Source organism: Myodes glareolus, chromosome 4, assembly GCF_982192425.1.
Source record: "Myodes glareolus chromosome 4, mMyoGla1.1, whole genome shotgun sequence".
In the NCBI taxonomy this organism is placed as follows: Eukaryota; Metazoa; Chordata; class Mammalia; order Rodentia; family Cricetidae; genus Myodes; species Myodes glareolus.
The window spans coordinates 29327112-29354839 of NC_142029.1; the positions used below are offsets into that span (position 1 = coordinate 29327112).

General features: G+C 45.1%; 1 protein-coding gene across 1 annotated transcript in view; it reads left to right on the top strand.

Moving 5' to 3' along the window:
- Window positions 1-27728, top strand: part of Myo1e (myosin IE) — a 197219-nt gene that overhangs the window by 108420 nt on the left and 61071 nt on the right. The window contains exons 5-10 of the mRNA XM_048423271.3: window positions 6374-6461; window positions 9750-9839; window positions 11771-11902; window positions 15015-15149; window positions 17041-17173; window positions 24135-24331. Of these exons, the coding sequence (XP_048279228.3) occupies window positions 6374-6461; window positions 9750-9839; window positions 11771-11902; window positions 15015-15149; window positions 17041-17173; window positions 24135-24331 (775 nt within the window). The remainder of the gene's footprint in view (window positions 1-6373; window positions 6462-9749; window positions 9840-11770; window positions 11903-15014; window positions 15150-17040; window positions 17174-24134; window positions 24332-27728) is intronic.

Sequence of the window (27728 nt, forward strand, 5' to 3'; positions counted from 1 at the left end):
GTGGCTCAGTGGGTAAAAGGCCTGTGGAGCAAACAGGGACCTGAGTTTGAATCCCCAACACCCACATAAAAAGATGTATGTGGCCATACACATCTGTAACCTTAACAATGGGCATGGGGATCAGGCAGACCCATGGAGCTCAGTGACCCTTTCAATGAGACCACATTCAATGAGAGACTGAGACCAAGGAGGAAGCAACAGAGGAAGACACCTGATGTCAATTTCTACCTTCCATTTGCACACACGTATCTGTAGAAACACACACATATGTGTATACACACACACATACACATGTACACCATACACACACACACACACACACACACACACACACACATCCTTCTTGGCTAACTTTTCCTATCTCAATGAGAAATAAATATTTGTTATTTGGTTTTAGAAAAGTTTTTCTAATACGTACTCCACAAGTCTCCCAAACCCCATCCCTCTTATCTCACCGTTGTCAAGACAACTTCCGTGCTTTGATGCCTCAGGCGGAAGTTGGAGAAGTGACTCAGTAGTCAAGAACACATGCCAGTCTCCCAGAGGACTTGCCTTCAGTTCCCAGGACCCTATATCAAGTGGCTCACAATCAGCTCAGGGTGTTTGATGCCCTCTTCTGGTCTCCACAAGCATGAGTACACATGTGGTATACACACACACACACACACACACACACACACAAATAAAAAATAAAAATATTTTAAACCTGTTTTATTTTTTTTTTAAAAGATTCCTCAGGAGGCCATCAGCTCATCTTAGACTAGAGGCATATGCATGGCCTTTCTCATCACATCCACAAGAAGAGGGGCTTCTACCCTGCATCCTGGGAACAAAATGGGTGCATAGTTGCTGTTCCTTACCTTTCCTAAAACCCAAACAGATACAAATGCACCTCATTTGCGTTCATCCAATTAGTTGCCAGGAAACAACACCTATGAAGAAATAGTACCTACTGGGAGATTTCCAGACCCAGGATGGAGTCTTCCAGCAGTCAAGATGTCTGAGTCAGCAGCACCTAGGCTGAAATGCCTTCAAACATGCTAGAGTCACTGCAGGGGATTCGGAGGCACTGTCGCTCTGTAAGCAAGGGACAGCCTGACTTTCAAAAACAGTTACTGTCCCCTTGAATCCAGTTAGTAACACAGCATGATAAATGGCTGTGGTTTCGATTTTTACAGCTAACACACGAACATCCTGTTGTTTTCCTATTTGGGTTGGTGTTTCCTATAAAGTCTCTCTTGGCTTTGATTTTGAATTACCAATCTCCAGTGGCTAGGAACAAACTGGAGCACTAGTTAAGTGTGCCTAGTCTAGAGCCTGCCTTTGTAGTCTAGAACCTGCCCTTGTAGTCTAGAGCCTGCCCTTGGAGGTCTGGGTTCTGATCTTGGAGGTCCGGGTTCTGATGGTGAGGGAAGAATGGAACATGGTGATGACTTAAATACTCTGGGCTCTGTTGGCTGTCCCAGCTAAGGATCATTGGTGAGCTTTCTTCATTTCTTAAATTTTTTTACATTTTTATTCATTGTTTGTGCACCTATGAGTGTGCAAGTGTGCCATGGTGAGTGTATGAGATTCAGAAGACACTCATAAGACTCAGTTCTCTCTTCCGCTGTGCCTCCCAGGGGCTGAACTCAGGTCATGAGGCTTGGCAACAAATGCTTTTACCTGCTGAGCTCTCCTGTTAGTCCTACTATCCCTAATTTATATAGGAAATTTTGTTTTTGATTTTGTTTCCCGCATTGGGAATCAAACTCAGGGCCTTTGGCATGTGTGCTGGCTAGTTTTAAGTCACCTCGACACAAGCTAGAGTCCTCTGAGGAAAGGGAGCCTCAACTGAGACAGTACCTCCATCAGATAAGGCTGCAAGTAAACCTGTAGGGTGGTATTTTAATTAGTGCTTGGCCCAGCCCATTGTGGGTGTGGCCAACCCTGGCTGGTGGTCCTAGGCTCTCTAAGAAAGCTGACTGAGCAACCCATGGGTCAGCATGGCCTCTGCATCAGCTCCTGGCTCCTGGCTCCTGCCCTACTGGAGTTCCTGTCCTGACTTCCTCCAATGATGAACAATGATGTGGAAGTGTAAGACAAATACACCCTTTCCTCCCCACGTTGCTTTTGGTCATGATGCTTCACCATAGTAATAGCAACCCTGACTAGGACAGCATGCGTGGTGAGCGCTCCCCCTACATATCTCGCCCTTAGTTTTTGAGGCGGTCTTGCTGTATGTATCCCAAACTGTCACAGAGTTTGATCCTTCTGCCTCAGCCCTAGGGCTGAGATTACAGGCGCACACCCCCACGCCTAGCTGAACTTTGGTCGTTTTCTGCCCTGCTTCCCTAGAAGTCAAACAAAACAATGGAATTAGGAACGGTTGTCTGTATGTATATGAGCCACAGAGCAAGTGGTTTGGGGTATGCTGTTTAATGTCTCGTGTCTTCGTGGTCCCATCACTTTAGACAGTGTTTTTCCCTCCGAGCAGGCCAGGGCAATTGTGGTTATATATATTGTAAACTTCAATAATTATGGAACATTCCATTATTGTGCCATTATTTTGAGTAAATTGCCGGCTGTGATCAATAAAGTTTTTCTTTAAGTGCCTATGAACTGAAACCGAGAAACGAGCATTCAGATCAATGTTTAGCCAGAACTAGTTATTTTAGATTGCCTAGAAAAGAAAGTCACAGCTACTGAGAATGTGGATGTCCTATTTTGGGATGTGACATACTTATTTTAATAGATGAACAGAGTTACTTTCTCCATTATAATTCTGCTCTTTTGCTTCACACAATGAGATACAATGCTTGATCAGGTCTGGGACACAGGGTGTCTCTTGCCCAGTGGCCTAAGTTCATTCCCCAGGACCCATAAGAGCAAGGACTTCTCCCTCAAATCATCCTGACTTCTGAGCCCCACATGTGCACTGTTGGCATGAGTGCCCCCCACATGTGCACCGTTAGCATGAGCGCCCCCCACATGTGCACCGTTGGCATTAGCATGCTCCCTACATGTACACCCTTGGCATGAATGCTCCCCCACATGTGCACCGTTGTTATGAGTGCCCCCCACATGTGCACCATTGGCATCAGTGCCCCCAACATATGCACCGTTGGCATGAGCGCCCCCCACATGTGCACCGTTGGCATGAGTGCCCTCTGCCCCTCTTTTAAAAACATTTTTAAAGATGAAGTAATTCATGTCTGGGCACTGACATTAAACAAGGGCACTGCAGAGGTGTAGGTAATTAGACTTTTATGTTAGAAGTCTACTAGTTTGGTATGTTTTTCTCTGTGGTAGTTTATTCTAAGGAATTCTGAATACAAAAATCTAAGCTTACAGAAATCTGATTAGTCATCGTGATATATAAAAAGTCGAATAGGGATGTAATGAAAATGATGAATATTCATTAACATTGTGATGTGATCCTTCCTTTTTTGTGAAAAAATGTTATTAAAAATATAAAATACACAGTTAATTTTCTATCTCAAAACCAAAAAAATGTAAGTGCCAGGCAGAGTGGTAAGCTCTCCGTAACCCAGGCACTGGGAGGGGACAGGGGAGAAACAGATCCCTGGAGCTCAATAGCCAGTCAGTCCAGCCAATCAGTAGTAGGACAATAGAACTATAAAAAACAAAATAAGAATGTAGGCGTTAAGAGAATCGCAGGGGCTTGAGAAATGGTTAAGAGTGTGTACTGTTCTCGTAAGTTTAGTTCACAGCAATCCTATTGGGTGACTGACTCTCAACTGCCTATTAACTCCAGCTCTAGTGGAATTTGATGCCCCCTTCTGGCCACCATAGACACTGCACTCGTGTACATAGCCATACACAACCACATACATATACACATAGTTAAAAATAAAATATCTATTTTTTTTAAAGGAAGAAATCACATGAGTATCAGGGCTGGATTTGTAGCTCGGTGATACATTACTTGCCTGGCATACATGAAGTTCGGGGTTCAATGCTTAGTGCCATGAAATTTTCAAGAGAAAAGGGTTGTCTAATTGTCTGTAGACCTGCCTCTGGGGCATTTTCTTGATTCATGATTGATGTGGGAGTATCCAGGTCATTCTAAGGCATAGAAGAATAGCCGGGTGATGGTGGCACATGCCTTTAATCCCAGCACTCGGGAGGCAGAGGCAGGAGGATCTCTGTGAGTTTGAGGCCAGCCTGGTCTACAAGAGCTAGTTCCAGGACAGGCTCCAAAGCTACAGAGAAACCCTGTCTCGAAAAATCAAAAAAAAAAAAAAAGAAAAGAAAAAAGGAAAGAAAGAAAGAAAAAGGAAAAAAGAAAGAAAGAAAGAAAGAAAGGAAGGAAGGAAGGAAGAAAGAAAGAAAAGAGAAAGAAAGCAAACTGAGCAAGCCTTAGGGAGTAAAATAGTAAATAGCACTTCTCTATGGTCTCTATGCCTCCAGATTCCTGTGTTGGTGTCCCTTGCTGATGACCTGCTAGAAACCAGATAAACCCCATCCTCCCTGAACTGTTTTGACATGGTGTTTTATCACAGCGACAGAGAGCAGACTAGAACAAAGTACCATCTTTTCTAGTTGTTCTGCCCTTTCTTTTTCCTGTATTATTTTTATATTGTTATCAACCTGTTGTAGATACATTGTTGTCATTGAACCTGAGCTGCCTGGTCTGTACTTGTTACATAATTATCTTCATTGTTTCTGTAACATTACACGTCCTTTTCCCAAAGTTTTTCAGTGTTTATATTGTTACATCTTATAAAGTAAGTCATAAAATAGGGGTCTGTGAGTCCAACTGCAGCTGGGACAAAATCACACACACACACACACACACACACACACACACACACACACACACACACAGCTGGACCGGAGATAGTTGCCAGAGAGTTCCCTACAATTCAGGTGAGGATCCAGTGACCCTCCCAGCCTCTCCTCTGCAGGAACAACACTAACAGGCAGGCTCTTGAAGGCCACTTGTAAGTGGTCACAGCTGCTCTGACCATGGCAGCTGGGAGGATAGCGGTCTACAATTGGCCACATTTGTTGATGTCAACTAGTGTGAGTTTCATAGGACCTGAGATGTGCCCCTCCAGTTTCTTGACTACCGAGGACAAGTCTGAACCTCTGAACTTAGGGCAGCCTACAGTTTTCGCGCTGGGTCCTTTTCTAGATGTGGGTTGCTTTAACAAACTCTATTTTGGCGACACCAAGGTTTCTGATGAGACTTCTGATGGAGCTGAGCATGTTTTGGATTGAGGTCATTATGAATTCAGGGGGATTTTGAGGGAAGAATGGGGATTTTTGGAAAACAGACTATTAACAAAAGGCTATTGCTGTGCAGTCAGGCCACCCAGCGGAAGACAGTCTTTGTTTCTCAGGATGTGATTAATATTGCCTCATCCTTTAATTTTAGTGCTTCTAAAATAAGGAAGCTTGCATTACATCAAGGCAGAGCCTGAAGCCTCAGTGCCCATTTTTGCACATATATATGTATATATTTATATATATGTTTATATATGTATGTGTTTAGATGCATGCATATTTATGTATATGTAAAATATAAACAAAATAACACAGCATAACAACAGGGTTAGAAAAGAACTATCTGAAATAACAGCTCTCCCATTGTCACCTTTCCCTGACCAAAATCTCTCCTAAATATTTTGAAAAATGGGGCTTTCTGTACTTGAAATTGAACATTAGGCTTCATACATCTAGTGAAGCTTACCTCTGTGCTGTACCCCTAGTCCTTCCAAAACCACTCTTGTAACTCTTTTGTCTTTAATTAGAGTTAAATATGTGAGGTGAAATTGCTTCACAGCCTCCTTTCTTCCATTTACAAAAATGTGTGTGGATGTTACTTATAATTTTTAGAAAATTCCATCCTTCTGATACTTATAGTTTCCTAATCATGCCTCCTGTTATTAGACAATTAGAACACTCAACTAGGGTTGAAGAGATGGCTCAGTGGTTAAGAGCACTGGCTGCTCTTCCAGAGGACCTGGGTTCAATTCCCAACACCCACATGGTAGCTCACAACCATCTCTAACTCCAGTTCCAGAGGATCCAACACACTCACATAGACATACACACAAGTCAAACACCAATATACAAAAATAAAAATAAAAATAAATAAATCGTTTGAAAAAAAGAAAAGAAAACTCATTTGTCTGCCCCGCGCATGATGGCAATGGTAAAGGCTCAGTCTGTGCCACGCTCAACAGGGTCAGAGGAGTGAGCTGGTCCTGCTGTGACCCCCGTTTCTCAACTAGCATCGTGCTGGCCCCTACCCCCACCTGACTTTCTTTCTTCCTAGTTCCTCTGATTGATTCATTTGTTGGCGATGTGGATGAAGGAGCTGGCAGGGACCACTTCATCATGGTGTTTGTCTTTCTTTCCTCAGTGGCGAAAGTGGCGCTGGAAAGACAGTAGCTGCCAAGTACATCATGGGCTATGTCTCCAGGGTGTCCGGAGGAGGCCCCAAGGTCCAGGTGAGGCTGTGCTGTGGTCAGGGGCTCCATCTGTAGCCGGGCATGGTGACACACACCTTTGATCTTTTCGTAGCTTTGTAAAGAAATTATTTTATAGAGCGCAGCTCGGGTAACCAAGGTACATGAAATGTACACAGAAATTGTATGTGTTCATAGTGACATGTCTAATAGATAATGAGCTCTTAGAAATTAATCAAAAGGGCCGCTGTTCAAATGGAGAATAAGAGACATGAAAGATAGCTCAGATGAAAGGAAGTACAAGTTATTCATCAGACATGAAGATAAGAGAAATTTTTATTAAAACTACACCAGAACTGGGGCTGCAGATCTAGCTCCACCGGTAGAATGCTCACGTGGCTGCACAAAGCCCTAAACTCTGTTCCCAGCACCGCACGCATCAGGCATGAAGATGCACGTCTGCAATCCCAGCACTCAGAGCTAGAAACAGGAAGATCAGAAGTTCAAGGCTGTTCTTAACTACACGGCCAGTCCAAGGCTAGCGAGGCTCGACTGGGCTGTATGAATCTGTCTCAACAAAGCAAGAAAACAAACAAAAAACCATTATCACCACCGTCATTATTATTAGTAATAATTATACCGACCACATTGTCAGAACTCCTGTAGTTCATATAAACATTGCTGGTTAAAAAGAAAATGTGGGGGCACAGTCATTTTTGTTACTAATAGGAGCATAAAATAGCACAGGCCAATCAGGCTGTCTCAGCAAAATCTAGAAAGGTGCAGGCAGGCGCTGTCTCACACAGCAGTTCTAACATGTTGTTGTTGTTATGTTTTGACATAAGATCTTACTAGTTGTCAAAGACAGCCTTAAACTTCTGAAACCCCTGCCTCTACCTCTGAGGTTACAGGAGTGCATCATCCTGCCCAGGTTATAAAGGCTTCGATTTATCAGCTGAGCTATAGCCCAAATCCCACTCTTGAGCTGGGCATGTAGCTCAGTGTTAAGAAGCTTGTTGCTGCAAGAGGACTTCCCTCACTTGCAAAGCCCTAAATTTCATCCCCAACCCTGCATAAACTAAGCGTGGTGGCTACACGCCTGTAAGCCTAGCTCTAGGGGAATGGAGGCAAGCAAAGGGAGGGTTCAGGGTCCTGTGGTCAGGGCCAGTCTGGGCTATATGAAACCATCTTTTAAAAAGTAACAAAAGGAAGCTGGGCATTGGTAGCACACGCCTTTAATCGCAGCACTTTGGGAGGCAGGGACAGGCAGATCTCTGTGAGTTTGAAGCCAGCCTGGTCTACAAAGTGAGATACAGGACAACTGGAGCTATTGCACAGAGAAACGCTGTATTGAAAACATAATAATAATAATAATAATAATAATAAATGGAGGAGAGAAAGAATGTATGCCTAGCATGCCTGAATCAATTGTCCTGAGTTTGTTTCATCCCAGCATTGCAACCAAAAAGAACAATAATAATAATAAATAAGGCTATATTTTTTTAAAGGGAGAAGCTTCCAGATCTTTTCTATTTCTCCCAAAGAGAAACTGAGTGTCATTAAGTGGCATAGCACATCTAACCTGCAAACAAAAGATTAAAAGGAATAGTAAAGATTCACACATTCCAAGTTTACTTTACAAAGTAATGCAAAGTTTATATACAGTCCTGGCTTGTAAAGGAGGGAGGCAGCTTAGTCTGCTAAGTCTGGAACTGACCGGATGGTGGGACCACCCAGAGTTTACCTTGGTGCTAGTGACTGTCACTCCCTGTGTGGAGTGGGATGCTCCCTCCCGAGCTTTGTGGCATTCTGTCTTCTGAGATGTTTGAGGGTACCATAGGAGCACATAGACTTGTCCCATAGTCAGTTTTAGTACCTTCATCTAGTCCCATTTGCTATAGCCTGTGACCCAGTGGCCAAGCTGCAGACGGTTAATGTTGATTTTTCTCTTCCTGTTTTCCTTTGAGGACATTGATCCAGAACTCTTGGCTTCAAATTAGTCAGTAGCTCAAGAGCACAAGCCAGGAGACTTGTTATTTCTGGAACACATTTAACCATAGCATGTGAATAATTAGATGTACAAGGCGTGAGTCATTGTCAAAAGCCCTCTCCAGTGCCGGGTCCTATCAGCTGAGAAGCCTCATGTCTGTGATGTGTTTTGCACACTTTTAAGTCTGGCATAGGACTGGAGTGTTCACACTAAATTCTTCTCCTGTTGTTGGCCAAGAGCTGTGTCCACGATCTGGTGTTGCCCCTGGCTGACCTGAGTCTGAGTCCATGCTAGAAGAAGCAGTAACACCAGGGCTGATTTAAGGGTGTCCATTAACTTCTTCCACCGTGTGGGTCCTGAGGATCAGACCCAGGCTTGGCAGCAAGCTCCCTGTGAGCAGGGATTGCTTTGAAATGCAGCTTCCTGGGCCCTGCCCCAGACCTATTAAACTTACCTCTGCATTTTAACAAGACCCCCAGGTGACTAGTACATTTAGAGTTTGAGACAACACAAGATTGTGTTTCTGTGGATGTTTGGGAAAGAGAAACTGATTCCTTGCCATCTAGCTAAGTCTTGCCTCTCAGTGTTGCAAGTGAACACTTGGGGAAGATGCAGCAGTGAGGAGGCTTCTTCCCGGCTGTGATCACCAACTGTACCCAGGAGTGCGGGAGAGGGTCACGGCAAGCAGCGTGGAAAACCAGTCCCGGACTGTGTGGGCTCTGGGCTCCTGGTGGCACCCCAGCTTTGGGATGCTGCTTCACACTAGGAGGGGTTGGGAAACCTATTCACATAAGTCGGATCCTGCTGCAGCCCTGCAAGAATACATTAATGAAATATCAACGGTAGAGGCGGCTCGGGTGGCAGAGTACTTGATCAGCAGGCACCAAGCCCTGGGTTTGCTCCCTAGCACCATGTAAAACATGTGGTGGCACATACCTGTAGTCTTAGCACTTGGCATGCAGAGGCAGGAGGATCTGGAGTTCAAAGTTATCTTCAGTTACATATCAGGGTTGAGGCTAGCCTGAGCTACATGTCACTCTGTTTCAAAAAAAAAAAACAGACAGAACAGCTGGGCATAGTAATGTACATTTTCGACACCAGCTCTCAGGAGGCAAAGGCAGATCTATCTCTGAGTTTAAAGCCAACCAGGGCTTCATAGTAAAAACCTGTCTGTATAATACAAAGTAAAACACTGAATTCTCTAGAAACTCTCCAGGACATAGGGTCCGGGGCCTCTTACCTTGCGCTACTCAGAAAGCAGGACTTTGGGGAAAGTTGAGTTTGATATCACATGATGAGCATCCATTGTCTTCCTAACACCCTCCTGTCCCCTGCAACAGCACGTCAAGGACATCATCCTGCAGTCTAACCCTCTCCTCGAGGCCTTTGGGAACGCCAAGACAGTGCGCAACAACAACTCCAGCCGATTCGTAAGTATCCTGATTCCAGTCGCCGGAGTACTTCCCATGCTCTGAAGAGACAGGCTTTTCAGGCTCTCCTTTCTCTTCTGAGTAGTGTGCCCTTCTTGAGAGAAATTATTTTTGAGCTTTGAATGCACACAAAACCATTTAAAAATTGGCTCGCCCCTTGAGTTGTCTTAGAAACTTAGAAAAGCAACCATTGATGAAAGGGAGCATCCTTGTCCTGGGGAAGCGTGCAGGTGTCTGGAGCTAAGAAACCAGTAGACTAGAGAAGCCCAAGACCCGGGCCTGTTTGCGGAGACTTTGCTCCTCCGAGCTAGGTCTGAAGGGAGCAGACACTGGGCTAAGGGAGCACCTGAGCGACCTTTCCTCCCCTCTCGTCTTCTCCCTACCCCACCTCCTGAATTTCTGAATCTGCTTTCTTTTGTATGCTCACAGAATGAAGAGCCCCTGGCCCCAGTGCCTCCTAACTCTGTGTCCCCAGGGTTAGGACAAGGTCCCCCTTGCAGTGCTGTGAATGCTTTCAATGTATCTGTCCAGAGCTGTTGGCAGTAGGGTATGGAAATGTGACCATTCCAAAAGGCCAAAAGATGCATTAGAAAACAGGTACAGATGCCTGGAGATTTAGCGTCCTGTTTCAACCATCCAGCCTGTCTAGCACTCAGGCAAGAGCCATCTGTAAGGCTGATGGTGGGCTGGTTTCAAGACAAACAGTGGGTGGGACTTTCAAAGAAAAACAGTTTCTTTCTCACTTTAAAAAAAGCCTTTACTTAATTTTTTAAAATATTTTTCTTTTGAGACAGTCTCTTACATAGCCCAGGCTAGCCTTAAATTTCTTATGTTGTCTAGGAGGCCCATCTCTGCCCCCTCCCCCACATGCTGGAATTGCAGGTGTATTCCACCATGCTGGTGTTGGCCTTTATTCAGAAAGGAATGTCTTATTTCCAAGAGAAGTCTCCCGGTGGTCGCTGATAGTCATTGTCCTTCTCTGACAGCCGTCTCCAAAACCCACTTCACGCCCCTCATTGTCCGTTATTATTCTTGCTTGTTTCATCTTTCATATTTGGGATGTTTTATTCTGACCTTTCTAGGTAATGACAGAAGAAACACACTGTGAATGAATTTTCCACATGACCTTTTTCCTCTAATTATCATTCTTAACATGCCTTGTAAAAATAGACACTGTCAACTTTAACCCTTTAGCTACCTGCCCATACTCGCCTTCCTTAGAGAGCAGGGAAAATATTATTATGACTTCCCTTGCCTTTTCCTGTTATAAGGTTTTTTTTATTCTGAGAGTATAACTCAGTTAGCCTTTAGAAAGCAAGAGCCCAGCATTTATAACTATGTAACCCTAATAGAGGGAGAAGGAAGTATAGTTTTTTTTCTCTGTGTGTCATGCATAATGACATCGAAGAGGGGAAATCTCTCTCTCTCTCTCTCTCTCTCTCTCTCTCTCTCTCTCTCTCTCTCTCCTCTGCCATGCCTGATAGTTTCAAGTGATACTCTCACTAATTGTTAGGAAATGTAGGTTTAAAGCCATATGCAATTTTCTGTATCTTGGACAGGCAAGCATTATAGAGAGTTTGATAATAACCAAGATCCTATCGACTGAAGATTAATACATTCTTCTAGAAGAACAATGTGGCAACCTGGGCACTGTGTGGTTCTCTGTCTTCAGACACAGATGGGGAGAAAATGAGTGTGTTACAAGTCTCTCCTTATTTAGTCTGGCTATGGGATTAATCCTCCGAAGGCAGACCGTGTGACTGGCATGTTCCGGGGCATTGTTTGGTATGAAAAAAGTAAGGAAGTCTAGCTCAGAACTGGGGGTAATCCAGAATGTCTTCCATTAATGAATTTCCTTGAATTATGCCCTGTATTCCAAGTCTGTGTTTTTGTTTACCAAGTACTAAAGGAAATTGCTAATTCTCTTGCAGGGAAAATACTTTGAAATCCAGTTCAGTCCAGGTGGGGAACCAGATGGTGGCAAGATCTCCAACTTCCTTCTGGAAAAGTCCAGAGTGGTGATGAGGAACCCGGGAGAGAGGAGCTTTCACATATTCTACCAGGTTTTCCTTTGCACTTTTTCTTTCCCAGTCCTTTATTCCTTCTCCATATTAAAAACCAAAGCTGGGTGGTAGCGGCGCACACCTTTAATCCCAGCACTGGGGAAGCAGAGACAGGCGGATCTCTCTGAGTTCAAGGTCAGTCTGGTCTACAGAGCGAATTCTAGGACAGGCTCCAAAGCTACACAGAGAAACCCTGTCTTGAAAAAGCAAGAAACAGGAAAAAAACAAAACAAAACGGGGGAGGCCAGTGAGATGGCTCAGGGGATAAAGGCGCCTTGAGACCAAGCATGGTGACCTGAGTTCAATTCCTGGGCCCCGCATAGTGAAGAGGAGCCCTTGTTTGTCTTTGATCGCCAAGTGTACAGTAGCATGAGTAACAATATGATCAGTTTTTTGCCTCTCAGCTCTCGGGTGGTCATCTAACAAGTCCAGAGAGATGCCCTGGGGTTTGTGCAAGTGTCTCAAAGTAGCATGAAGATATCCCCGTCCTCAAGGAGTGTTGAATTCTAATTAGGGTAACAAGGCAAATTTCCCCAAAGTTAAATAATTAGGGAATTGTTGGCAAGCTTCAAAAACAGAAGCGGGAGTGTTTGGTTGATGATTTCCCACGTGGGAATTTGTGTGGGGAAAGCTGGAGCTATGGGAAGTCAGAGACTGTCTGCTAAGAAAGGAGCACCCTAGGCAGAGTGCTCCCTCTCCCCATCTGTGTCTGAAGACAGAGAACCACACAGTGCCCAGGTTGTCACATTGTTCTTCTAGAAGAGCAAGGAAGTCAGGTGATGGGAGCCAAGTGTCCGGGGGCAGATACCTCCAACAGGTTCACTATTGGTAAGAGTGTTTCAGAAGGCTGGGGATCCTCAGAGCAAGCTCAGCATGCCCCTACTGTTTCAGGCTTTGGCAATCATCCAGTTCAGTTGTTATTTTTACTGTTGTTCAGTACCGGGCCAGCACTCTTCCACAGAGCTGTACCCTCAACCCTCTTTTTACTTCTTTTGTTTTGAGACAGAGCCTTACTAAGTCACTAGGCTGGCCTTGAATTCACTTGGTAGCCTAGGCAGGCCTCAAACTTGTGGTCCTCCTACCTTACCCTCTCAAGTAGCTGAGATCATAGGCATAGGCCTCTAGACCTTGCCAATTCAGCTATTTGGAAAAAATGTTTTTGAGTCTATAGAAATATAAGCATGCCATATTCAAAACTGTAATGTTCGAGTTAACCTAATGATTATTTTCATATTAGGAATCTGCAGTTTGGTTTCTCTTTGGTCCGGTGGTGTTCTAGCATCTCTAGGTTAGAAAGAGATTAACTTATGCAAGAAGCCCACAGTCAGTCTCTCAGTTACACAGCCATCTCCAGTGGCAACCCATTCTTTTTGTGCCTACTTGTTGAAAACCTGCATAGTGAGCATAGGGAGAAATAAGGTTTCTATCCAGGACCAGGGGAAACACGTAGGAGAAAGGGCCTGGCGAGCTTAATGCTGCTCTTCAGAAAGCCTCGGGGTCAAATTTCTAAGTTCTGGGAGAAGGAAACAGCCTGTTGGATTGAGCTTTGAGAAAGAAGGCGGGAGAGCAGTTTTCCAGAGCCGTAAGAGGAGAAGCTACAGAGTGTGGCTAAACTGTGGTGAGGAAGCAGACGGCATGGCTTGAGGAAGCTCAAGGAAAAGTGTTCAATGAAGGCAGAGAGCAGCCTATACAGTCAGAGCTGGAGAAGTGGGCATTTGAAGATGCAAGGGAAAAGGGCACATGTGTCTGAGCGAGAAGACTGAGCAGGAGGAAGGTATTGTCTTCAAACAAGTAAGAATAGGGGACACGTTATCGGTGGTACACAAAGATTCTTCAGGGGCTGGGATGTGGCTCAGCTGGGAAAATGCTTACCTAGCATGTGCAAAGTCCTGGGTTCAATCCCCAGCACTGCATAAACTGGGGACAGTGGTTGCCTTAGTCACTTTGTTGTTGCTGTGTTGCACACCACGGCCAAGGAAACTTACAGAAGAAAGAGTTTATTTGGGCTTACAGTTCAGAGGGTTGGAGGCCATGGTGGGGCCAGCATGGCAACAGGTAGCAGCCATGATGGCAGGAAAAGGAAGCAAAGAACTCCCATCTTGAACCATAGGCATGAAACAAACAAAGTAGACCAGGAGGTTTCAGAATACAGAGAAATAACCCATGGCCATTCTAAAATGGCCAGGACGTGGGATATCCTTCTGTATATGTGTTGCTTTTATTAGTTGATGAATAAAGCTGTTTTGGCCACTGGCTTAGCAGAGTAGAGTCAGGCAGGAAATCCAAACAGAGTTATATAGAGAGAGTAGTCGGAGTCAGGGAAACACCATGTAGCTAGCTGCCAAGGGAATCACATGCCAGCCCCGGTAAGCCACGGCCTAGTGGCTATAAGCAGATTAATAGAAATGGGTTAATTTAAGATGTAAGAGCTAGCTAGAAATATGCCTAAGCTATTGGCCTAACAGTGTTGTAATTAATATAGTTTCTGTGTGATTACTCGGGTCTGGGCATCTGGGAAACAAACGAGCAGCCTCCGTTTACAAATATAAATCCTGGGGGCTAGAAGTGTAGAAAGACTAAGTTGGGTAGGAATTCGAGCGGCTGTGGTCTACTTTGTATTTTACTTTTCCATGGGGCCATTAGTGCAGCATACAGTTCTCTTATAGACATGAAGAAAGCCTGAGTTCTCTCAGGCTTTATCAGAGTTAAGAACTGGAAGTTGGGCTGGGGAGGTGACTCGGTACTTAAGAGTGATCTTTCAGAGGACCAGGTCCAGTTCCCAGAACCTGCCTGGTATTCACAGCCATCTCTGACTCAGTTCCAGGGGATCTCATGCCCTCTTCTGGCCTCCATGGGCACTGCATCCATACAGGCAGCATCCATATACCGTAAAACAGCAAACACTGCAGCTTGTAGATCAATCTGGGGCTTATACAACTACAACCTCAAATGATATTTATAAACTCCCTCAGATTCTGCAGGCTAGAACCCCTGAGAATTTTGAAATACAAGTTTAGAGCATTTTCCCCACCTGGGCTCAAGGATGGTGGTCCTGAAACCCTAAGGTGTTTGTGGGTCGTGTCCTGACCCGTCCTGTGTATTCTTATGGCAGCTCATCGAGGGAGCCTCTGCAGAGCAGAAGCAAAGCCTTGGCATCACTAGCATGGACTACTATTACTACCTGAGCCTCTCAGGGTCCTACAAGGTCGATGACATCGATGACAAACGGGAATTCCAGGAAACCCTGGTAAGCGTGGGTACCGGACAGGGCTATCTCCACTCTCCTGCTCTCCTGCCTGAGTGTCAGCTGAGGCAGAGGGCAGTAAAGGTCAATGAAGCAGACAGTAGTATGACCTGCCCCCGCAGTCACTGTAAGTAATCACCTCTGAAAACCTGTGTTCAGCACCTTGGAGAGCCATGCAACCAATTGCCACATGATGGTTTGAAATGAGTAAAAAGCAAATTCATCATTACCCTCCTGCAAGAGTGTTCTGATAAGCAAACTGAGACAGTTGAGGGTGTGATTTTAGCTTGCTAGTTTGCTGAGCAGTCAACACCTGGAGAGCTGTTCCTTAGAAAGACCACACGCCAGTTTGTGATCTTCATTGAAGATAGAAAATTTTAGGGCCTGGAGAAGAGTGTTGCTGTTCTTGCACAGATTCAAGTTCAGTGTTCAGCAGCCACATCTGGCAGCTCACACCTGCCTAGAACACCAATTCCAGGGGATCTAATACATTCTTCTGGCATCTGTGGGTACCTGCACACATATAGCATACACTCACACAGATACACAAAGGTAAAATACATACACACACACACACACACATATATGAGCATAGTGGCACACGCCTTTAATCCCAGTACTCAGGAGACAGAGGCAGGTGGATCTTGATAAGCTCAAGACCAGCCAAGTCTACAGAGCGAGTTCCAGGACAGCCAGAGCTACAGAGTGAGACCCTGTTTTGTGACCTGCCTGAAACTGACCTGAATCATGTAGTCTAACCCTTTCTAGAGGTGGGCTTGTTACCCACTCATCCTTCGAGGACTGCAGGATGCTGTCCTTGAGTCAACAGCAAGCTCAGGCCTGTTTGTCTACTGAGAACTAAGGGGGGGACCCAGGATGAGCAGCGGAGAGTCAGTGGGAGGGGAGTTGGTCTAAGGCTCAGAAGTGGCAGCTCCCAAGACTGCCCAGCCACAGCCTTCAAGGAATAAGGAAAAAAACAGTGGGTGAAGGGCTCAACGCTGTCCTTGGGAAAAGTTGTCTCAAGTTACAGAAATCCAAGACTCGGCTACTTTAATTTAATGGACTCAGAATGACTCAGAAACTTTTGTAGTTCTGGAGATTTTAAAATATGTTTTTGCTAATAAAATCTTTCTGTCTCCCTCTCCACACAGGGAAAGACATCTTGGGGTAGTTGTGTATGGGATAGTAGTACCCTTGAAGAAGGTTGGCAGCCAGAATTCACTTGGGACAGGGCCGACCTGGAAGCTTGTGCCAGGCTCTCTTCTTAGAGATCCTCTAGGATCTAAGGTGTTCCTAGAGAGTGTATTGTATTTAAAGACAGACTTGCCCTTTCCAGCAGGACTTCTAATAGCACATGAAGGCTAGGGAGATGGTGACTCGGTCAGCAAATTGCTTGTCACAAATTGCTTGAGGACCCTAGTTCGATTCCCAGAACCCATAAGGAAGATGAGGAAGAGGAGGGGGGGAGCAGTAACTGTAGCAGCAGCAGGGCTTGGCAGCATACAGTGTAATCCCAGCCCTGGGGAGGCAAAGCCAGGAGGATTCCTGGGTCTTGTTGATTGTCTGATCTAGCCAAATCAGTGAAGTCCAGGTTAATGGGATATCATGTCTCAAACAACTAAACATGGAAATTAAATGAGAAAGGCACACCTAACATCAACCTCTGACCTCCACATACAGGTGCTCCTGCACACACGAGCATGTACACGCTTGTGCACACACACAGAAAAAGATGAGCAAGTACACCGGTCATGGATCACATTGATGGAGAGTTCCCATCATCGCAGGCTAAGCTACACACTCACTGTACAAGTCGCTCCATGCTGTGTTTGTCACCTGCTTACACAGTCAGTAGCCAGCCTATCTGGCTAACCCCTCTCTGTGTGTCTTCCAGCACGCCATGAATGTGATCGGGATCTTCTCAGAGGAGCAGACGCTGGTGTTGCAGATTGTGGCTGGAATTCTCCACTTGGGAAACATCAGCTTCAAAGAAGTGGGCAACTATGCCGCAGTGGAGAGCGAAGAATGTGCGTAGCTCTACCCGGGCTGTAGAGGGAGGGGAGGGGTGACCTCCAGTCTCATGTGACCTGCCCCTTGGCTTGGCCTAGGTTGCTAGTGAGGTGCATTGGTAAGAAATGAGAAGTCATGTGTCCTCAGGAGAGACTAGACATCTTTAATGCACCCACTCTCCCCTCCTCTCCCCTCCCCTCCCCACCTGTGTTGTCTCATCTCTCTTCCTCTCCCTATCACCCCTTTTCCTCTTCCTCTCCTCTCTCCTTCCTCCTTTCCTATGTGGTTTTCTCTCCCCTCCTCTCTCTCTTCCCTACTCTCCCCCCCCCATTCCTCTTCCCTCCCTTACCTCCCGTCTTAATACCATAGATAATTTGAAAAATATTTCTATTCATTACTAACCTTGGAGAAGCCTGGCAGAATTCAACCTTGAACTAAACCTGGTATAATAATGAACATCTCATGTACTGTTATTTTTTTAGTTTGGAGGTAAACACACGTGCCATGCCATGTATGTAGAGGTCAGAGGACAGCTTCTGGGAATCGGGTCTCTCCTCCCATGTGTGTCCTGAGAATGGAAATCAGGGCATCAGAACCCATTGAGCCGTTGCACTGGTCTAGTTTCAAAGATGAAGTCATGCATTGATGATTGGAGTACTGGCTTAGAGACTCAGATGAGCCACTTGGTGAAAACCCTTCCTGCACCTGGCTTTTATGATGCACAGGTCCCTAGATGTCCTGGCAGGCAAGGGACAGGACGCATGATGTAGGATGCTCATGGGTTTGTAGTTTGTTCCATGGATCTGTCTTAGATTAGATTTTTGGACAAAGAGAAATGAACTTTGACCATTGGGTTGACGTTTCTGGTGGCCATGTCTGTCTTAGCCTTGAGAGCTGAATGGTCATTTTTATTCTTTCAGAGGAAACTAGGGTCCTCCTACAGTAAGTTCTATGCCTGTGATCTACCACAAACCCTATGGCCTATGACCCCAGCCTCTCAGGCATCAGTGGTCCTCCAGGCCGTTCTCAGAACTCACATCCACCCCAGCCACCCAGGAAGGCATTTCTCCCCTTCTCAGCATTCTTTGGGGATAATTTTAGATGCTTGGTAATAAATAGTATCCCACTCATTGCTGACAGTGCAGTAGGGAGATTTCCATTCCAAATAAGGATCCTTTTTTATGTTTTCATTTTTTTTCTCATAAAAGATGGAAGTTCTGCTAACATCTGATGTTGATGTCTATCTTTATCTGATAAAAACAAATATAGTTAACAAGGGAGTGTCCAGGAAACAGGAAAAATGCAGAGTGTGCACGAAGCTTAGGAATATGACCTAATCACAATGGTGACTCTGCCTGTAGACTCCCCGCACTTTACCCCTGATATGAAACCAATGCACCCCAGAGTACAGAAGGGTCATCGACACCTACCCACGTCACTTCAGCAATTCTGGTGCGCTGGTGGTGTCTATGGAAGCAGACTGGGATTCTCTGACTCCCTGAGAAGTAAAATCCTTACTGCCTCTTTGTACTTGAGTATCAGTTCAAGACCCTGACCAGCAAGCATGTCCCTGGTTCCTCCAGCCAACAAGGAGTTCGCTGCTCAGTGATGACATCCAGGGCTAGCAGCCTTCCCTGGCACCTGTGGAAGGCTGGTGAAACTGGTAACTGTTTGTGAAATTCCCTGAGGAGGGATGGTGGTACAGTGGAGGTCAGAGAAGACTAAGCTAGGAGCCAGGTCAGTTTAATAGAGATGTACACAGCCCTAACCATCACTCCTTCTTCTGGTTCTGGGTTCTTCATTTGGCCATATAGTAACATGGTCAGTTGGGTACCTGTTTAAGCCTTTGCCCATCTCTCCTCCCTTACCTGGTGGTCATCAGGGTTTCCAGAGACAGGAGTTGCATAGCGACCATACATACATCTTTCTCCTGTTTTTAGACTGTGATGTGAACATCCATCACCATGTTCCACGGGTGCTTGTCCAGGTAGCAGATTGTTCTGTATCCATTTCTCTTTGATAGCTGCACAGCATCGTATTGCTTGGATATACTTTGAGTTGTTTAACCACCATCTGTTGCTAAGGATTAAGATGGTATCTGGGGCGTGTAGCTCAATTGGTACCTGACATTCATAAAACCTTGGGTTTGAGCCCCAACACCACATAAACACGGCTTGGTGGAGCTTCCCTGTGATTCTGGCACGCAGGAGATAAAAGCAGACAGAACAAAACTTGGTTCATTCCATCTTACTGTTGTAAGATTTATTCTTACAAATATTCTTATAAATTTATTCCAGTATATCTTTGGAGTAAATTTATCAAGGGAAGCTTTATGAAAGCTACCCATGCTTTTCATAATTAGAGACGGCAGCTTTCCTAGTGAAGGGAAGGGCTAAAATCCCTTGCAAACTGACGCAAATTAGCCATCTATTGGACCTTGGACTGGTGGGGGCGTGTGACTTCCTGTATGTTGCTGAGAAGCCAGTCAAACCTTAACAGAGATGCTTGTGTGCTTTTCCATATCAAGAAAGTAAAACTGTGTACTTTGGATCAAATATTACCCGAGTGTGATTAAATATTAAATTAACTTAAGAACTTTATTGGAAAAAAAAATACTACTTTAAAACCACTGAGGAGTTCAAGAACATATGACGGCTGCGGCCCCACCCACTGATAAATGGGTTCGAAACCTTCACCAAAGCCTAATAAGCCATATTTACTTTATCTTGGCCTTCCTCATGGAGCCCAGGCTCCCTCAATAGCCAAGGGTGACATTGAACTTCTGATCTTCCTGTGTCTGCTTCCCAAATGGCAAGGTTACAGGTGTGCATCCCTGTTACAGAAAAGCCAGCCTTCTCAGTGAGAATCACGCCACACACTTAGAGATGAAGGACCGCTCTCTACTTAAGTGCCTGGCCAAGTGAGGCTGGCAGCCATAACAGTCACTCCTGAATGGGAGATTTTACTGACTTATGTGTGCGTTAGGATCGTGCATTCCACAAACGCTGTCATCCTTAAATCTCTTTCTGGATCAGCCCAGGTTACACTTCAACAATTTAATCAGAGACAGGAAACTGCAAGGCTGGCCGCTTGGGCAGGTAGGAGATTTACACAGCCGAGGTATTGCATGCTGCCGGGGTTATTTTAAGTACACCAGTGTGGTTCTCTTTCGAGTGGTTGTTACCCAGGGTCATCTTGAGCACCTGGCAGAATTATACTTTTCCCCATAAGAGGACAGGGGACTTAGTGGCAGATCAAGACTTAATGATAATTGTCACCCTGTGCTGCCCCTCTTGAATGGTACATCTTTGGGGGTGGGAACGGGACCTCTTGACTGGTTGAAAGTCTCCTTTGTCGTGGGAATGGAGCCCAGTGGCTGGTCAGTCCTGGTGAAAAAATATTTACACCCTACTATCCTAAGTGTCCCCATCTCTACCAGGCCGAATTCGTACCCTACTTATCTTTGAGACATTTTGGAGGCAGCGCTCCTTTAGCTCAGTTTTGTTTGTGTGATTTAATGTCCCCTAAGCAAATGCATAGGGAAATCCTGTATAACATCAGCTTTATTACTTTGAGTTTTTTCTACATTACTGCCACACCTGGCTTATGTGATGCTGGGAGTAGAACCAGGGGCTTTGTGCATGCTAAGGCAAGCTCGCTACTGACTGAGTTACATCCCCAAACCTGCCACTTCCTTTAACCATAGGAAGAAGGAATTTTATTTCGCTCCATCCTTTTGACTTCTCTGTCTTCCTTGTAGTTCAAATTTAAGTAGGAAACTTAGGTTGACCCTCCCTGTACACATTAAGTCTTCCTTCATCAACTTAACGTGTTCAAATATTCTCCTAGCAGGTTCCTCCCGGTTCTGATGACTGAATAACTCCACAGGTCTTACGCCAACCTTTTACGATTAATCCTTGCCTCTTGCCTCTCCTTCCCCAAGCCTCACTGCTGAAGTTCTTCCCCAGCCACAGCCCCACTCACACACTCTCATGGAAATTCACAGCCTGGAGGAAGTCAGGCTAAGCAAAACTATAATTTCAGCACCAGGGCAGCCACAGAAGAAAATACGAGCCCTTTAAACCTTGTGCTTGAAAAACATGGCATGGATTCTGTCCAAACCAAGTGTCGTACTTCCTCCCTCGTCTGCTGAGCTCTCTCGTCTACTGAGCTCTCTCGCTAAGCCTGTGGCTCTGGCTCTTGGCCACACTCCATGCCTTGTTTCTGAAGAGCCTGCAGCCTTTTAGATCTACCCTCTTCTGCAGAGCTACAAGACGTGGAAGGATAGCACATGGCTGGTCACTCCTTCCTGTCTGTTTTGTCTCAGAAGGTCTCATCTCAGCCTTGTTTAGTTTTCTTAGCTATGGTCGTAAAGATAACTGCATGAAGCATCTACCAGACAGCCTGATTCGTCCCCACTTTTGGCATGGTTACGGACGGACTTGAGGAGAATCCCATGTTTACAAAACAGGCACATTGAACTGACTATTCATTGCACAAAGCTGTTTGTTCACTGCGGGGTTCCCTGGTGGGAGAAGCCCTAGTGAATGTGCTCTAATTTAATGGAATCTAACAGGCAGCCTGACGTGACCTTGAAGGCCTCACACCTCAGTCTCCTGAGTGACTGGAATTACAGTGTGTGCTACCATGCTCAGCTACTGTATCTGTATGCGCGTCTGTGTACATGTGTACATGTGGAGGCTGGAGGTCCACCTCAGGTGTTGTTCCTGAAGACCCATCCATCTTGCTTATTGAGACAGGGTGTCTCACTAGGACCTGGAACTCCCCAGTTAGGCTAGGCTGGCCAGTCAGAGAACCCCAGCTCTGGGATTACAAGTGTGTGCCACTACATCTAGCTTTTCTATGTGGGTTCTGGGGATTGAACTCAGGTCTTCACACTTGCTCTGCAAGAACTTTACCATCTCAACTGTCTTCCCATCCCTTCTATAAACCATGATGAGAAGGTCCATGGCATCTAGTAAGTCATGTACAGGATGCTGATGGGAATGGCTTAGCCATTTCTGTTACTTGGTTAATGTTTCCCTGGTCTCTGCAACTACCTGTCCAGTGTGATTCATGAATATCCTCTGACCTTACTCAGTACAAAGGAAGAATTAGCTTCTAAGAGACAGATTTTTGATAAAAATCAATGCCTCAGGCTCTTTATGAGAGGAAGTTGGTCGGAGGACCTGTGTGAAATCCTCATATGGATGAGACGTACATTGTTCTGGTATTGGTATGTTTATTGACTGACTCTTTAGAAGTTAATGCTGAGAAACCTCCATCCATCAAATCCCAATGCCCTCTGTGCAATCTAAGGAGAACTGGCTTTATTGGGAGGCTGATGAAATCTTCCCACTGGTAAAAGGGTCCTTTAGGGATTTTGTTTTGTTTTATTTTGTTTTTGTTTGTTTTTGAGATGGAATCTCACCATTTAGCCCAGGTTGACCTTGAATTTGTAATCCTGCTGCCTAAGTGTTGGGATGATCGGTATATGCCACAATGGTGATACTATCCATAAGATATCAACACATTCTTTATATCAGCAAAATTTTATACTGAGAGAGAGAGAATCCTATCCAAGTTCAGATTTTTCATTCGTATCTATTCCATGAGTCATGTGGCAACAGTAACTGAATAGAAATGAGTTAATGTAAGTTACAAGAGCTAGTTAGAAATAAGCCTAAGCTATTGGCCAAGCTTTCATAATTTATAATAAGTCCCTGTGTTGTTTATTGTGGTCCCAATGGAAAAAAAAATCTATCTACAGTCTATAAAGTCCTTCATTTGTCTTAGGAGATTTGAATACTCTTTCATGCCCAAGAATGATGTCATTTATCGATTTGAACATTCCAACCAGAAATCAAGGGAATCCCCTTGGTCCTGGTAACTTTTCTTTTGTCAAGTCTATGGTATGAAACTACTTACCACACCCATGGAAGCTTTTAGTTTTCTCTTTGAAGACCCCTAAATACCCCAGTACATGTTGTGAGGTAGTACCATGTACTGTGACACCAATCCATGTGCACACCCACACAAGCACAGAAATACATACACACAGGCCTTCTGAGACCCCTCCACTTCCTGCACCCCCAGTCCAGGGCACCCTTCCCCAGTGCATCGAAATCTATCCCAATCTTAACCGTAGCTTTCAGCTATAGCAGATACTTATCTACATAACACAGACCATAGCCCAGCCATGCCTCTGCCCCCCAGCTTGTTCCCCTTAGCACATACCCTTCCCCCCTCCACATCTGTACAATCCCACTTTTCCTTGCTCGCCTAGTCCAGATGAAGCCCCTTCCTTGATTACCCCCAGAAAGCGTTAATAGCTTCCTGTCCTAATTTCTTCTAGAATTGTGTAGCCTGTTCTGATGCATTCTGCTTTCCAGGAGGATTCTTTATTTGATAAGATTTTTAAATTGTCTTCAAGTTTTATTGGTTATTTACTGTCTTGTCTACTTTTTTGCAATATAAGTGTTCGATCAGTAGGGGATTGTTGGACTTAGTGTGTTCAGGATAACAGCTGTTACAAAGTTCTCTGTAAATGAGTCCATGAAAACATTGCACCAAAGAAAGAAAACATTAATCAAAGCCAAAGAAATGTTGGTTGGTTGAGTTCCCGTTGATGTCTTTGCCTTAAACACAGAGAAATGTCCATTTTCAGTATCTCGATGTGATCTCAGTGGGGTGGGGGGAGGAAGTGGAAGGAGAGAGAGGATTGGCCTGCATCATTTTTGGACCACTGATTTGAGTGATTGGAAGTCTCAGTAATCATAGGGATTGATTTACAGAATAAAGCTACTAGGGAAAACAAACAGGATGTGCACGGCATCGACAATAAGTCTTCCCTGACAGAGCGGAAGTTTTAGAAGTTAACTTTGATGCCCCTTATCTACTCACACATGCGCAAGGGCTTCTCTGCTTGGGAGATAAAGGCCGCAGTTCTGAAAGACGATCATGTTTTATATTCTGCAGTTTTGGCTTTTCCTGCGTATCTGCTGGGTATAAACCAAGACCGGTTAAAAGAGAAGCTAACGAGCCGGCAGATGGATAGTAAGTGGGGAGGAAAGTCGGAGTCCATCCACGTGACCCTCAACGTGGAGCAGGCCTGCTACACCAGGGATGCGCTCGCCAAGGCCCTGCATGCACGAGTCTTTGACTTCCTGGTAGATGTAAGTAAGCATGGGTGGACATGGGCAAAGCTTCAAGTGTTAGATATAAGGAATGCATTGACTAAGAGTGTGTTCTCGTGTTTGATACATTCCTCTGCATCATTACCATGCTCTCTGCTCTATGTAGCCTCTCTCTCTGCTTCTGGTGAATCCTGAATCGAACTTCTAGATATTCCCAGCAAGACAGAGTAGCTAAAACCAACACAGTAGCACGAGCTAGTCAGTAAAAGCCAGGACTGGAATAGAGGAAGCCTGTGGCCAGGACCATTCTTGATTGTGGAGTGTAAAGGTTAGGAGTGTTGTGTTGCTAATAATACAGTTAATTTGACAAGTAATTCCAAACATGCTGTGATAAGCACGTGCCTTTCCTTGCATTTCTGTGGGGATGGGTGTTCAAGATCAGCTTAGCTGATCAGTTCTGACACAGCCAAGCACAGTTCAAGTTGCAATACTGTTGAGAGCAGTTCTCCAGGCTGGCCTGGGGCTGGGCGCATGGTATCAAGTAGAATCTTCATGTGCTGTTGGTTAGAGGTCTCTGTTTATAGCTGGGCAGAGCTCTTCCTAGGGCAGCTCAGTGTCCTCACAGCTGGCAGCTGGTTTTCCCCAGAGTCAGTGATCTAAGACAGGGAGTGTGAGCGAAAGGCCAGGAGGTGTTTTTTTGTTAGTTAGTTAGTTAGTTAGTTAGTTAGTTTTGTTTGTTTTTGGATTTTTGAGGCAGGGTTTCTCTGTGTAACAGTCCTAGCTGTCCTGGAACTCGCTTTCTAGACCAGGCTGGTCTTGAACTCACTAAGATCCTCCTGTCTATGCCTCCCAAGTGCTGGGATTAAAGGAGTGCACCACCACCACCCACCTGAGTTTTTTATGTCTTGATTATTTCACTTTAACACAGTCTGTTCTGAGCAAGCCACCAAAGTAGTCCACCTGGGATGGAAATTGGGTAAATATCAAAGGTTTTGGTTATCTATCTCTTGAGAGAGGTGTTTTGTTTGATTGTTTTTTTGTTTTGTTTTGATGTGGTGTCCTTTTGTTTGTTTGTTTGTTTGTTTGGGTTTGTTTTTGTTTTTTCAAGACAGGCTTTCTCTGTGTAGCCCTAACTGTCCTCACTTTATAGACCAGCCTGGGCTTGAACTCACAGATTCGCCTGCCTCTGCCTCCTAAATGCTGAGATTAAAGTCATGTGCCGCCACAGCCAGACTTGAGATAGTGTCTTATGTAGTCCAGGCTAGCTACAAACTCAATATATAGCCGAAGATGATGTTTAATTTCTGATCTTTCTGCCTCTACCTCCTGAGTGTTGATATAGGAATGTATTGTTGTTTATGGTACATTAAAACAATACCTAGTTCATACAGTGCTGGGGATCATGAACCTAGTCTTCATACATGCTAGGCAAGCACTCTTCCAACTGGGTTACAACCCCAGCTTGACTTTAGATATACTTTTAAATTAACCCTGATACTTTTGAACACAGCATACTGCCTAGTCATAGTCACATAGTGTATATGTGAATATACTTATGTTTTCGGGAGTGTTATTGTTTTGTTTTGGTTTTTTTTCAAGACAGGGTTTCTCTGTGTATCTTTGGCTGTCCTGGAACTCTGTAGACCAGACTGACCTCAAACTTGAAGATCCACCTGCCTCTGCCTCCCAAGTGCTAGGATTAAAAGCATGCACCACCTCCCCCAGCTACTTATGATTTTTTTTTAAAAAAAAAAAACTTATTTTTAGTTAATTGTGTGTGTGTGCATGCGCATACTCAAAAAGTCAAGAGATAGCTTGCCAGAGTCGGGTATCTCCTTTCACTGTGTGGGTCACAAGGACTGAACTCAGGTCATCAGCTTGGCAGCAAGCACCTTTGCCCGCTGAGCCATCTTGCTGGCCCTGCCTCTGTAGAGATACAAAATCATATTCTGTGGTGGAAAGCCAGCAGTGTAAATCTGGGTTAACCAGTAAGACCTTTAATGTCAGAATAAGATACAGTCTATACTCTGTTCCAAATCCTATTTAAGTATTTCTGGGGGGAAAAGATATCATTTAACTTCTCCAACAATACCAAAGCTTAGATATTATGTCGATTTTCTAGATACATGGAACAAGGGACAGAGAACTCAGAAACTGGCTGGAGTGCTCCCAGTTCCTGTGTGACTGTCCTAGGGGCCCTAGATTCCTGCTGCTCTGCTTCTTTACTTCGCTGTGTTCAAACAGGAAACCCAAGGCAGATCCTATCTAGGAACGGCAGCCACTGGGTCCCAGGCGTCTGTGTCCAATCCAGCCATACCACCCACAGAGCTCAGGCAAGGTGGAGAGCTGGATAGATGAGAGCCCTGCTCCCCACACTGTTTGTGATTATTTGGGGGGTTCGATTCTGTGGAAGCACAGGGTCAGGTGTTATTCAGACCCCTTGTTTACTGCGAAGGGGCCTCAGACAGGAACGCTGGTCATTGAGTTAAGCTGAGACTGTGAAGGGGACCTAGGAGCTGCAGCTTTGCCTCAGTCCAGGGTATGTGGCAGTGTGCTGACTGCCATGTTATTGACATTAACTAGGCTATGCTGTATGTGTGTATGTATGTATGCATGTATGTATCTATGTACATATGTATGCTGTATGTCTTTACTCACTAGCTCATAAAAGGCTGCTATTTTCTTTGCCCAGGAAATACCCCATGTACACCAAAGCACAGCATTCACCCACTCCAGGAATTTTTTTTAATTCCTTTGTTATCTGCCTCCTCTCCCCCACCCCCACCCCACGCTGCACCTGTTCCGTTGGTTTTGAGTCTCTTCCATTGGATCATGTGACCTCTTCTCTCAGTGACCTAGAGCACAGACTCAGGCATTGTGTGACATCCGTTTAAACCTAAGCCTTGCTTCTTGTCCAGGGTGATTTTAGGCGTCCATCTGGAAAGTGGGGGCACGATGGTCTGACCGCCACTGTGACAGCCATGATGAGCTGGTCGGGCGTTCTAGGTTAAACATCCAGTGAGACACTGTCCCAAAAACTAAGGTGCAGGGCTGAGGAGAGGGCTCAGTGGGTAAGAGCACTTGCTGCGAAAGCAAGAAGACCTGAGTTCAAATCCCTACTACCCCCACGAAAGTCAGACCTGGCTACTCATGCCTGTAACCCCAGTGTTGGGGAACAGAGACAGGCAAATCCCAGGAGCTCACTGACCAGTGTTTGTAGCTGAAACATTAAATTACAGGCTCATTGAGAGACCGGGTCTGCGAAAACTAAAGCAGACAGCAATGGAAGAGGGCACCTGGTGTTTTCTTCTGGTTTTCACCTTGGCACACACTCTCACATACACATGATACACACCCCCCCAGATAACAACAACAACAATAATAATAATGGAGAGAGCAATCGAAGAAGACACCTGACAAGCGGCTGGCCTCCACA